The 12,375-nt window shown below is 39.8% G+C and overlaps 1 protein-coding gene across 2 annotated transcripts in view; it reads right to left on the bottom strand.

Moving 5' to 3' along the window:
* elk1 (ETS transcription factor ELK1) overlaps nucleotides 1-12,375 on the bottom strand; it is a 34,203-nt gene that overhangs the window by 2,849 nt on the left and 18,979 nt on the right. The window contains exons 8-10 of one of the 2 annotated variants that reach the window (XM_044350489.1): nucleotides 9,343-9,479; nucleotides 9,096-9,179; nucleotides 8,880-8,981 (exon numbers count right to left, since the gene is read on the bottom strand). In XM_044350489.1, the coding sequence (XP_044206424.1) occupies nucleotides 8,880-8,981; nucleotides 9,096-9,179; nucleotides 9,343-9,479 (323 nt within the window). Of the gene's footprint in view, nucleotides 1-8,879; nucleotides 8,982-9,095; nucleotides 9,180-9,342; nucleotides 9,480-12,375 lie in introns of those variants that run through there. The other variant, XM_044350490.1, reaches the window with a different exon arrangement.

Below are 12,375 nucleotides of genomic sequence, written 5' to 3'. Positions count from 1 at the left end.
ATGACACAAATTCACCTACAGAGACTGACAAGGATCTATCTGTGAGATACGAGGAGAACCGCTCCAACACAGTCCCAGAGATGCCCACCAGGTGATTTATCCTGTGGATCAGAAAGTGGTGGTCCGAAGTATCGAACGCTGCGCTGAGGTCCAATAAAACTAAAACAGAACAATCTCCAGCAGCTGCAGCCATTAAAATGTAAAGTGAGAACTAATGTTTCAGTTTTGGGAGTCAAACTATGGAAGGGTCTTAAAATGTAAAATAAAGGATTATGATGTAAAATTATAAAGATGTAAAATAATTAGGATTACAAGTTAGAGTCATTTTTTTTTCTTTATTTCATACTGCTGATATTCTGGGTTATCTAGTGGATTGTGGGTTTCAGCTTGTTCCTTTTTCAGTCATTGATTGTGTGAAATGAATCGGTATAAACATGTATGATGATGTTTTTGTCAGTTGCATACCCACACAAATTGTTGTTTTGTTCCTTATTTTATGTATGATCGAAATAAACCATTCAGTCATTCATTCATTCAGTCATTCATTCATATATAAAATATTTTCTTTCATTAATTTTTTGCACCGCAGCAGTTTCCTTTTCTCACGTTTTTCTTCCAGCCTCGTGATGCCGTATATCAATTTTTCCTTCAAGGACAAGTTCTCAGTTTTTCATGTGTGTCTTAAACCAACAGTCAGGAGCCCAAATGAACATTGAAACCTGCTTTTCTTGCTGTAATCATTCCTCCTGTTCATACTGAAGAAGGAGATCCCTTCATAATTGATAAAAAATCTGTACATTGTGTATCATGTATGGTTATATATATATATATATATATATATATATATATATATATTAGACTGCAGGGTCCCGAGGGTAACAGCAGGACAAAGTCATATGGATATCATGTGGAAGGCAGAGCTCTGTAAAGCTTTGTCTGGGTCTGGTAGGAGTCTGTAAACAAGACTCTGTGGACTCTCCGTGTCTGTAACATGTGTTCTGTTTGAATTAAAGAGACGCTTGACTTCAACCAACCTCAGCCTATTGATAATTTATCTATCAGTTTGGTCCTTTGAGCCGGATTCCTGGATGTGCTTCTCGGCCCTCTCTCCCAGCCGGAGCGGAGTAAAGTGCACGACAGAGGTTACAAAATCCTTTTCCTGTTACGTTCAGAGATAAAGGCGCTCATGGATTCCTTTGTGAGGTGAGAAGTTCGTCTTTCATCAACATTGAGTTGTGTAAAAGGCCTGAATTTGTAAGCCCAACATTAAGCTATGTGGGAGAGAGTTTAGTGGTGATTTTGAACGGCTGTATCAGACTGACAACCGTTGGGAGAGTGAAGGGAGGATAGGTGTGTCTACCGAGGTTAAAAGTGTGAGAAATAAGAAACTAAACAGAAAAAAGGGGGGGGGGGGGGGAGTCTGGGATGTGAGGGTTTTGTTGTATATGATAGTTATTAACAGTGTCTCAGTGAAATGAAAACTTACAATGTTAGTGATGGAGGACAAAATCCACAGTCCTCCTTCTGTGCAAAAATGTATTTAAAAGTTTATCTGAAGCTAATATGAAGCTTCAGCGTCCAAATGAGTCAAATCAAGTAGATATCTTTCAACGTTACAGTCTTTTTAGTGCCAAAGTTCCTCTTTTTGTTACTATACTGGATGTGTATATCTTTGTAGATGCCCCATTGGTTGATAATGTGTCTGGATGTACATGATTGGTTGTCTTTTATAATTATTTACGACTCTATTTAATGTTCTATGATGACCCTGATGAAGGCAACAAGCTGAAGAGCGTTGGACTAACAATAAAGTTGTTCTATATACTACTAAGTGTTGCTGGAGTTTTGACCTCTTTAGATTTATTAGAAGCAGGTGAAGTTGTGCCAGAAACTCTCGACTCTGCTTCTAAATGCTCGACCGATTTTTGTTAAATTGAGGAGGAACAGCTGAGTAACGAGCATCAAGAGAAGGTAAAAGACGTGACGGAGTAACACGGCTGGAGATACAGGGAGGAGCAGATCCATTTAAAGCTAATGCAGAGACATCAGTACTGGTTTATAGGACGTATCTTCTTATATCTTGTGAGGAAACTGGCAGCCAACTGGAGACCTTTTGTTTCTGTCTTCAGAGGGCCAGAAAAGACCAGAGAGATTTTATATACATCAGGAGATTTGCGAAACATCAGGAAAATATTAAAACCCTTTAATCCTCTGCTTTTATATCACACACACACAGATAAAGAGTTAAGTGAAGCTGAGTCTCTTTATGTTCATCATGTTTCTGTATAATCTGCTCTGAGTGTTTTTTTTCTGTCTCCATAAAAGCTGTTTTGTATTTTTCTATATTTATTGTGTCTTTACTGACTTTACATCTGACAACCAGAAATCAATTTTCAATCAGATACACGGATACAAATTTATGGAACTACTTTCCTCATCAAGGTTAAAATTTATTTGTCTTTAAAAAGGTCCTTTAGAGCATATTTTAAAAAAAGGCTTTAATTTTGGTTTTATAATCCTAATTGGTGTTTTGTTGTTTTTTTTAATAGTTTGACTTTGCTTTTCTTTTATATTTATGTATGAATTTTATTTATTGTGAATATTATTTAAATAGAGGTTTTTTTTCTTGTTGTTTGTGTGTATTTGTTTGATTTTAACCCGCACAAATAAATAAACTGATGTGAAAATGAACTGAACTCTGACGTTAAAGTAAAACATTGTGACTAAACCAGGATTCTGGATCAATCAGTGACTTTATTATTAATAATTACTATGATTATTTGATGGTTTCTTTATCTGAGGCTTAATAAGTCTCATCAGAATCAAACTGAATTGAAATAAAACATAGTTGAATAGTTGTTGATTCAGGGTTTCAACATGATCAACAGCTTCAGTAAACAAACATGTTTTCATTTCCTGCAGTTTCCAGTTTCACCAGAAGGAGGCGACACAGAACCACAAAACCCAAACACATCAAACCATCACACATGTTCAACCAACAGCTGCAACTATGAGTCGCTTAATCAATCAGTTGTCAACTATTAAATGAATCACCAACTATTTTGATAATCGATTAATTATTTTGAGTCATTTTTTAAGAAAAAAAAAATCCAAATTCTCTGATTCCAGCTTCTTAAATGTGAATATTTTCTGGTTTCTTTAGTCTTTTATGACAATAAACTGAACATCTTTATTCATAGAATGAAGCTGCTTTCAGACAGCGAGCGGTTGTAGCTGCCCCCGGCAACAGTGGTGTTCTGTATTCTGATTGGACGGCAGCGGGGGGGTGCACCTCCACGTCTGCATCAGATCCCACTAACGACCTGCTGCTGCCATCATCTACTGTACCGTCATCAAACAGCCGGTGTGTTTGGCTCCTCGACGTCTCGTTAACACACTGAAGAACATCACGTACACCTTTTTTTTCTCTTTTTTAACATAACATTAAATGTAGTTTTTCAAGCAGCACAAATTAAGTTCCATTTGGCAAAAATCTCAGAGTGTTTTCAGTGTTTGAAATGACAGATGGAGTAAAAACTGTGAGCCAGAAAACTGCAGAGACACCAGCTCTGTGTGTGTGTGTGTGTGTGTGTGTGTGTGTGTGTGTGTGTGTGTGTGTGTGTGTAGGACATGGATCAGGTACAGGTACATGCGGTGCACAGTGTGTGTGTGTGTGTGTTGTAGAGGAGCTCTGATTAGTTTAATAAATATTCTGGATTCAGAGTCACATTAAAACACAAAAAAAATCAACTTTTCTTTTTTTTGAACATTTTGCTGATAATCTTGCAGATTGATTCCCGGCCGGTCGTCTTTCTGCTTCTGCTGCGACAGACAGACTGCAGAGGACACACCTCCCACCAACCTGAGTCAGCTTAACACCTTAACAACACCTGCTGCTGCTGAATAACAGTCAGTATGTGAGCAGAGACGTGGAGATGATTTATATAAACCTACTAAGAAACGAATCAGTGCGTCTTACATGATAAAATACACAGTAACATTATCCACTTCTATGTGATTATAAGTGTTGAGTAAGATCAAGTTTACAGTCTGTTCATCAGGACTAATTTGGAACACGGCAGGTGGCTGGAGGTGCTGCAGCTCATCTGACAGCTGTGATGATACATCAGATATAAAACGCTGAGAACCGCTGAGAGTTTTGGGGAATCCCAGAATATAAAGTAAAGTCCCCTTCAAAGCCACAACCTCTCAGGTGAATCATTTTCATTTTAACATATCAAGAGGAGTCTCAGTTCTCCTCCATGTTGGGCTTTTTGTGTCTGTGTTTTCCTCTTATATGAAATCGGAAATATATTCAGTAATGATTATCATGAAGTCTTGTTCACACATTCACTTTCCCCTCAGGATGAACTGTAATTACTCATCTATCTACATCATCAGATGAGAATTTTAATTTGTGCATTTACTTTTTTGTCCTTTGTGTTTAGTGCTGATTAGCAAATGTTAGCATGCTAACACGCTAAACTAAGATGGTGAAGCATTACTAAATATCAGGATGTTAGCATGTTGAGTTACATGACTGTAGGGTCTTCCACACTACAAACTAATTCTATTCAGTATGAACTACACGCTACTCGTCACGGTCATAGACTGTATAAAAATATGGACGTAGTTACCGTGACGTCACTCGTTGGGTTCTGAAGAGCGGTTTTGAAGCTCAAAGTGAGCCGCTCCGACCGTCGCCATCTTGGCAGTGCTTGACGCTGCCTAACTCCCAGCCAATCAAAAATGGGCAAAGAGGCGGGCCGAACGGCTGAAACAAGCCACCTAGCGGCTGGCGGACCTGTCACTCAAAGCGGCCATGTCCTTCATTATGCAGAACTTTACAGCTTAATAAAACTTAAACGAGCGAGTTATAAAAAAATTCACCCCCGTCCAGTTGTCATGAAAGGAGAAATTAGCTACAGAGACCAAAACCGTTGTTTGTACCAGGCTGTAAACATGTTTATTTCTGCTGTAAAGTTGGGCATTTTAACATGGAGGTCTATGGGGGTTGACTCGCTTTTGGAGCCTCAAGTGGCACTTCCGCATTGGCTTCATTTTACAGCCCCAGAGTTTGCCGCTTGGTCACGGTATGCGGTTTTTGCACCAAGTATACAACAAATGAAGTCGACTACACGTCTCATACTAAATGGAAAACAACACAAAACCTCCTGTGATGGATCTCATATCATCTGCGACTTCAGACAACCAGCCACCGCCTTGTATTCTGACGATTATTCCAGATGTTTAGGGTTCAGAATTAGTAAAAATCTCCATCAGGGGTGGCGATCGTTTACGCAGACTTCTCCAAAGGGAAACTTTTTGGATTTTCAAACTTGATGCAATGCTATATCCTGGTTTAAATGAGGAGATTGATTACACGCCTTTTCTATAAATGTAGAATATTATCCAACAATTTTCAAACCCAGAGAAATCTGTCATTTAATCAAAGTAACGGACCGTTTCATTTGGTCGCATGTCAATGACGTCATACCTCCTCTACCAAAGAGTAAACACGCACCAGATGCATACGGCGGCGCTGTGTTTGTCCGCTACAATGGCGTCTACCAAAGAGTAACTTACACACATACAAGATAATACATTGGCGTTGTGGTTGTTCCACACAAACTGTTATAAATGGACTTTTATTCAGTTTTAAGACACATTTTCATGATAAATTTAGGTGGCTTTTAACTATATCTTTTAGCCGGAAGATTTTAGTCATTGGACGTCTGGATCTTAAGTTATCAGAGAAATAAACTGGACAAACGTTAGCAGCAGCTCGGCTAACAGCCCCTCCAGGAAGTCCGGTGGTTGCCGAACATCGTCGGAGAAACACTGATTTTTTAGGTAAAACAGCTTAAATTAGTATTTTAACGATTTTAATCTGTGTGTACGTTTGTTTTTGGAGAGGAGGAGACCTCTGCGGGTAACTCGGCTCCCGGGAGAAACCGACCGACCGTTATAGTAGAAATAAACCGAACAAGTGTTAGCAGCAGCTCGGCTAACGGCCCATAACGGACGTCCGGTCGTCGCCGTACATCGTCGGAGAAACACTGATTTTTTTTTTTAGGTGAATCAGTTTTATTCAGTGTTTTTACCTGTAATCTCCGGTTCCGTTTGTTCTGGAGAGGAGGAGACCTCTGCAGGTAAAAACATCCTGAATGATGAACACTGGAGTAATCCTATCCCGGTCAAGCTGGTTATTTAACGAGGAAGACAACAACTCCCATGATCCCTTGCTACTTCACACCGTCATCACACTCCGTCTTTTGTTATTGTTTTGATTGAGACCCCTAGCGGCTGAAATTACATATTGTACGTTTAATCGCAGAGTTTTTCCATTCCTGCTCCAGTTTGTTTTTGTCCTTCTATGTGATGACCCTTATCTTCAAGAGCATTTTTCTTGAGTTTTATATGATCCAGACAGTCCTCGAGCACACCACTACCTCTTTTTCACAAGTTTTTATTCCAGATGTTTCTCGTCTATTTTTCCTCTTTTGATGTAATTCCAGCAGCATCAATGTACACTATGAGACGTGTAACGCTGCCCTCCACATGTGCAGGTTTACCCTCGCTGTGCGTTGATTTGTAGAACAATAATGTTAAACCACAGTGTCCATTTAAACTGAAATCAGGCTGGTCTGGTTTGAGTATATTGAATTTTGCCTCTTTTCCAGAGTCAAAACCTGCTTATAATAAATGTTTGGAGGAGAGTCTTCGTCTGTAGTATCCAAACTGATGATGACGCTAGAATAGAAGGATCACTGAGGTCATTTGGATTCATCCTCAACATATCTGTACCAAACTTTATGATAATTCATCCAGCAGCTGTCTGTCTGTCTCACAGACTGACATCTACAGAGCTGCTCTTCTAAAAACCTGACAGTTGCACCGCTGTGATAATAATATGTGTGGTTCTAATTTCAACTGCAAAATGTGTTGCACAAAAAAAATCTACATATTGCAGCAATGTGTGATGATGAAGAGCTGAACACGTTTGTGCTTTTGATGTGGTTTCAGTTCACAAAGCTGCACACACAAACCGGTCAAAGATGTTTGTGGTTGTGAGTAACGGTGGGAAACCTGTAAACAAGTCACAGGTGACATTTTTTTTCTTTTTTCAAGGAGATTTGAAAACATTTGATATTTTGTTCCAAACCTGCAGTCACACGCTGAGATCCAACAGGTTAATTATACACTTTAACTCCTATAATTTAAAACCTTCATTTATATTCTGCTGTTTTATATTTGATTACATTTTAGTAAAAAGGCTCCCTGTTTTCTGCTCCTGTTTAGTATAATGTTAAGGTTAAAACAGTCCTATCATACTCAACGCTCTGCTTAAAACAATACAGTTATCTATCACCTCGACTTTTTTTCTTTTATCACTATCTTAAATGACATTTCCAGTGAAGGTATCTCATATTAAAATCTCTTAAGCATAACGCCTCCCTTTCCTGTTTTCACTGAGAAAACTCAGCAGGGTGAGTTGAGTTTCACTGACAGCAGCTTCAATGGTAAATGGGCTGCATTTATATAAAGCCTTTTTCTAGTCTAACGACCACTCGGAGTGCTTTATAACACACGCCAGCATTTACACACACACACACACACACACACACACACTCAAACACTGATGGCAGAGGCCACCGTGCGAGGTGCCAACCTGCTCATCAGGAGCGATACAACGCTTTACAGTGTTTCTAATACTCATTCACCCATTGCTTCCTGTCTGTTAAAGAACTGACTTTAAGATATTGCTGTTGGTTTATAAAGCAGTGAATGGTTTGGGGGCCAAAATACATTTCTGATCTGCTGCCTCCTCTCAGGAGGTCTGGATCAGGTCTGGATCAGGTCTGCTTTCTGTCCCCAGAGTCAAAACTAAACATGGAGAAGCAGCGTTCAGTTTTTATGCTCCACATATCTGGAACAAACTCCCAGAAAACTGCAGGTCAGCTGCGACTCTCAGTTCTTTTAAATCGCAGCTGAAGACTTTCCTGTTTGCCTTTCATTAAACCACATTGAGGGTTAATATCTTACACTGCACTGTTACTTTTCTTCTCTTGTTTTATCTGTCTTATTCCCTTTTAGCTTCCTTTTATTTCTAAATGTAACACTTTCTAATTGTTTTTATATGTCTTTTTACTTGTGTTGCTTTTATATTCTGATTTAATACCTTTTGTGCTCTATGTAAACCACTTTAAATGTGCCATACAAATAAACTTGCCTTGCCACTAACACACACACTTTGGAGCAGTTTGGGGTTCAGTATCTTTCACGAGGACACTTCAACGTGCTGACTGGAGGAGCCGGGGATCGAACCACCGACCTTCCCGATAAGTGAACAACCACACAGCAACTGAAAAACTAAACTTCCTTCAGAGTTTCTGCAGATAAATTTAAGTTAAATTAACACCACATGCTGTTGTTGGAACGCGTTTCACAATCATAGCGGTCAAAATATGAAAGTATGACGGTAAACCAGCAGGGACGATACGACCTAGAATAATTTTTATCAGACTTCCCGGCAGTTTATAACAGTAATTGGACCCAGATAAGCAGCAGAAAAATGCTAAACTCTCTTCTTTCCCACAATGACTGGATGCTGCTGGAGCTGCAGCAGCGACAGTGTTTGCTGCAGGTCTGATGCTGCTGACTGAAACTCTAAACAACTTCCTGCAGCACCTTCTCACCTACAGTCTATAGATGTAAAACGTCTCCCGACGGTCGACAAATGCACACAAAATAATCTTATAACTAATCTTTGGACAGGTCTTTATAAAGGGACCGGTCTTTATTTGTTACTGCCAGTTACAGTATCTGGATTTAGACGGTTATGATAACCATTACACGCAGCGGGCTCGGTGTATTACCTGGAAGGAGAGCTTGGCGGGGGAGCGGGGAGCGATGGGACTGAGCGTGCTCCAGAAGTGGATGGTGGAGGGAAGAGGACTGGGAGTCAGCAGGACCGGAGTCTGGACGGAGAGAAAGAGAGTTTCATATCAGATGAAAAAACAACGAAAAAAGTCAGAGAACAAACACAACGTTTCAACACAACAACAACAAGCGTCTTCTTCGAGGGCGTTTACCAGAGCGTGGGAGGTGATGACGGTCGGCGTGAGCGTGTTGGTCGCTGATCCGGGAGCCAATAAACTGTTAACAGCTGCGTTAACCTGCAGAGGAAAACAGAGGATGTGATGTCACAGGCTTCACAGCTGGAGCCCAGTAAGGCGCTGCCAGGGTCGAGGGTTCGATTACCAACCGCATCAGTTCATTTTATATTCAAGAAAAATTAAAAATAATTGATTGATGTTGTTGAGAGTGCAGGCTGCGGACCTTATCCAGGGAGAGGCCGGGAGGGAGGGAGGGGGAGGAGGGCAGCTCCAGGCCCCGCGGCTTCTTTGGTTTGGGAGGAACGGCGTCTGAGGTCGAGGTCACCGCTGAGGATGATGTCACAGGAGGGACGGAGGTATCTGAGAGAGAGAGAGAGAGAGAGAGAGAGAGAGAGAGAGAGAGAAAAACTGAGAAAAGAACTAATGTGAACACAGAGACTGACGCTCCCACGCTGCTCAAATACAACAAAGTGAGACAACAAGTCCTCCCAAATTCTGCAAAAACATCTTCTTCAGATCAAAATCCTTCTGATTCGTTTATTCTCAGAAACAGAATAATTTATAACTGCCAGTAAAGCAGAAAATTAATCACCAACTATTCTGAGTCTTTTGTTTTTTAGAAAAAACGCCCAAATTCTTTGATTCCAGCTTCTAAATGTGAATATTTTCTGGTTTCTTTCGTCCTCTATGACAGTAAACTGAATGTTTTTGGGTTATGGACAAAACAAAACACTTAATATTGTAAAACAAGGCTTGTTCTAACCATTTTCTGATATATTATAAACCAAACTAGTAATAAATGAATCAATACAGATTATTGGATAATAAAAACAATCATTAGTTGCAGCCATTAACTGCCAGTCATAAAAAACACACCAACAACTGAATGAAACTGCATGCAAACAGACTCATGAATGTTAAAAGTGACTTCCTGCTGCTCGCTGTATGAAACAAAGCTGATAAATCATCTGGGTGAACGTAGCTGCTCATATTAGTTTATCACACATATATCAGCACCAGCGTATCTGTGGTCTGATCAGTACCAGTAAATGCCAGTAAAGAAATGTCAAAGATAAGTTTGAGGTCATTTGTCCTCCAGAGAGTGTTGACAAGTTTCTTTTTACACTATAAAATATCTCAAACACTGCAGTTTGTATTTTGTCTTTATGTTAAAAAAAAGATTTATTGGACTCTGAAATTTGGTCACAGGCATCTGCCTTAAAACTCCAGTAGAGGCTGGGCTGCAGAGAGGACTGACGTCAGCTGGGGAGTGTTGTTGTTGATATCTGAAACACCCTAACAACCGCCCAGAACTAAAGGACGGGCTCATAATTCGTCAAGTGTGTCTGGAGCCCGAATGAACAGTGAAACATGTTTTTCTTGCTGTAATCGTCCCTCCTAAAACCCACCGCAGCAGCCATTTAATAGCTCCTTTATAACTGTCTGTACACACACAATAGCAACTCCTTATCTGCTCCCATAGCAAACACCTACTGACACCGACAACAACCACCTTGAAATGCCCTCAGATATCTCCCCGGTTACTGCTTAGCGACAGCAGACCTGCCAACCCTGGACGAATTTTTTGAGTACCACTTCCCCGACCTGGATGCAAATCACTGCTGTTCACACAATGAATTATTGTACATAATTTGCAAACATACACATAACATGTGTACACATGCAGCAAACTGACAACAATGTGAAGGATGCCTGTAACAGATCGTTTACAAAAATATGTGCAGATGCCAAAACTGTTAGTTGGTCATTTATGCCTGTTTGTCCATTTGTCTTTCACCTGCCTAAACACAGATAGTAATAATAATAATAATAATAATAATAATAATAATAATAATAATAATAATTCACTGTATTTGTATAGCACCTTTCATACAAAATGCAACTCAAAGTGCTTCACTTTTAAAATAAATAAATAAATAAAACTAATACATATACATACATACACACACACACATATATATACACATACATATAGATAGATAAACAAATAAATAATTGAGAACATTAACAGGAAGAATAAAAGGAGGCAAACAGGAAAAATGAATGAATCTTAAGTAAAAGACAATCATTCATCAATAAGAATACAAATGCCTTAAAACGGATTAAAATGTTTGAGTATATGATATGGTGTAAAAGTCATATAATATAAAAGTCATCTTCATGTCATATCATGAAGAAAGGCTCGGTTAAAAAGATATGTTTTTAAGCATCGTTTAAATCCTCCTGCTGAGGATGATCTAAGGGCTCGTGAGGGAGCATAAGGAATAAGGGAGTCTCTGATGTAGCTCGGCCCTGACCCAGTGAGAGCTTTAAAAACGAGTAACAGGACTTTGAAGTCGATGTAACGGGACGGAGTGAACTCAGCAGCCACACATTTCCCTGTTTTGCGTCTTCAGGTTATGCTAACCCATTGTTGCTAACTTTAGAGCTAACCCCCTTCACTACTCCAGCACTTAAGGAAACAACAGACTTTTTTTTAGCATTTATTAACTAGCACACCATAGTCTGCACTGTATATTTACTGCCAGACTGACAACTTACTACTAACCTTTTCCTCTGCCCCGCTCGCATCCACCGTCACTTCTCTGCCGCTCACTGTTTCCCGCTCGCTACGCAAACATACTACGCAATTACGTATTCCTTAACGGAGTTACGCTACCAATGGTTTCCAAGGCAACGACACAGAGGTTGACTCGCGTACCAGAGCAGCGCTGCACAGAGACTCCCAAACACTATTGATTCCTGAATGAATGGATATCTGACGTTATTTTTGGCATTAAAAATATTTTTTGGGCCTGGCGGGAGTTCTTATTGTTATACTTACAGGAGAAACACAGATTCAGTAAACGCTCAATAAACGTTGAGTACAGTTAAACCCAGCAGTCTCCGTTAGGTTGGGCGAGTTCAAAGTTGTGAAAACAAGGGGGGTGTATTCAAAACACCCCCCTTGTTTTCACAACTTTGAACTGAGGTAATTTGTTAGTCTGTCCCTCCCGCCGCAGGAAATAATGGATTAATCCTGGAAAGCTGTTGAGGTAGCACTTTTCTTCTTATGAAAGTAACACGGAGATTATTCGACCAATGAGAATTTGGTCGGATGAGAGCATATCGACCAACTAATCGACCAGTCGACTGGGAGACTACAGCCCTAAAAAAGTGCATTGCAATAGTCTAATCTACTTGAAATAAAAAAAGCATGAATTAGTTTTTCAGCACCTTGTTGAGTCAGGAATGG

The sequence above is a fragment of the Thunnus albacares genome, chromosome 5, assembly GCF_914725855.1.
Source record: "Thunnus albacares chromosome 5, fThuAlb1.1, whole genome shotgun sequence".
Lineage (NCBI taxonomy): Eukaryota > Metazoa > Chordata > Actinopteri > Scombriformes > Scombridae > Thunnus > Thunnus albacares.
The sequence above is the reverse complement of the archived record's forward strand: the minus strand, read 5'-3'. Positions and strand labels throughout refer to the sequence as shown.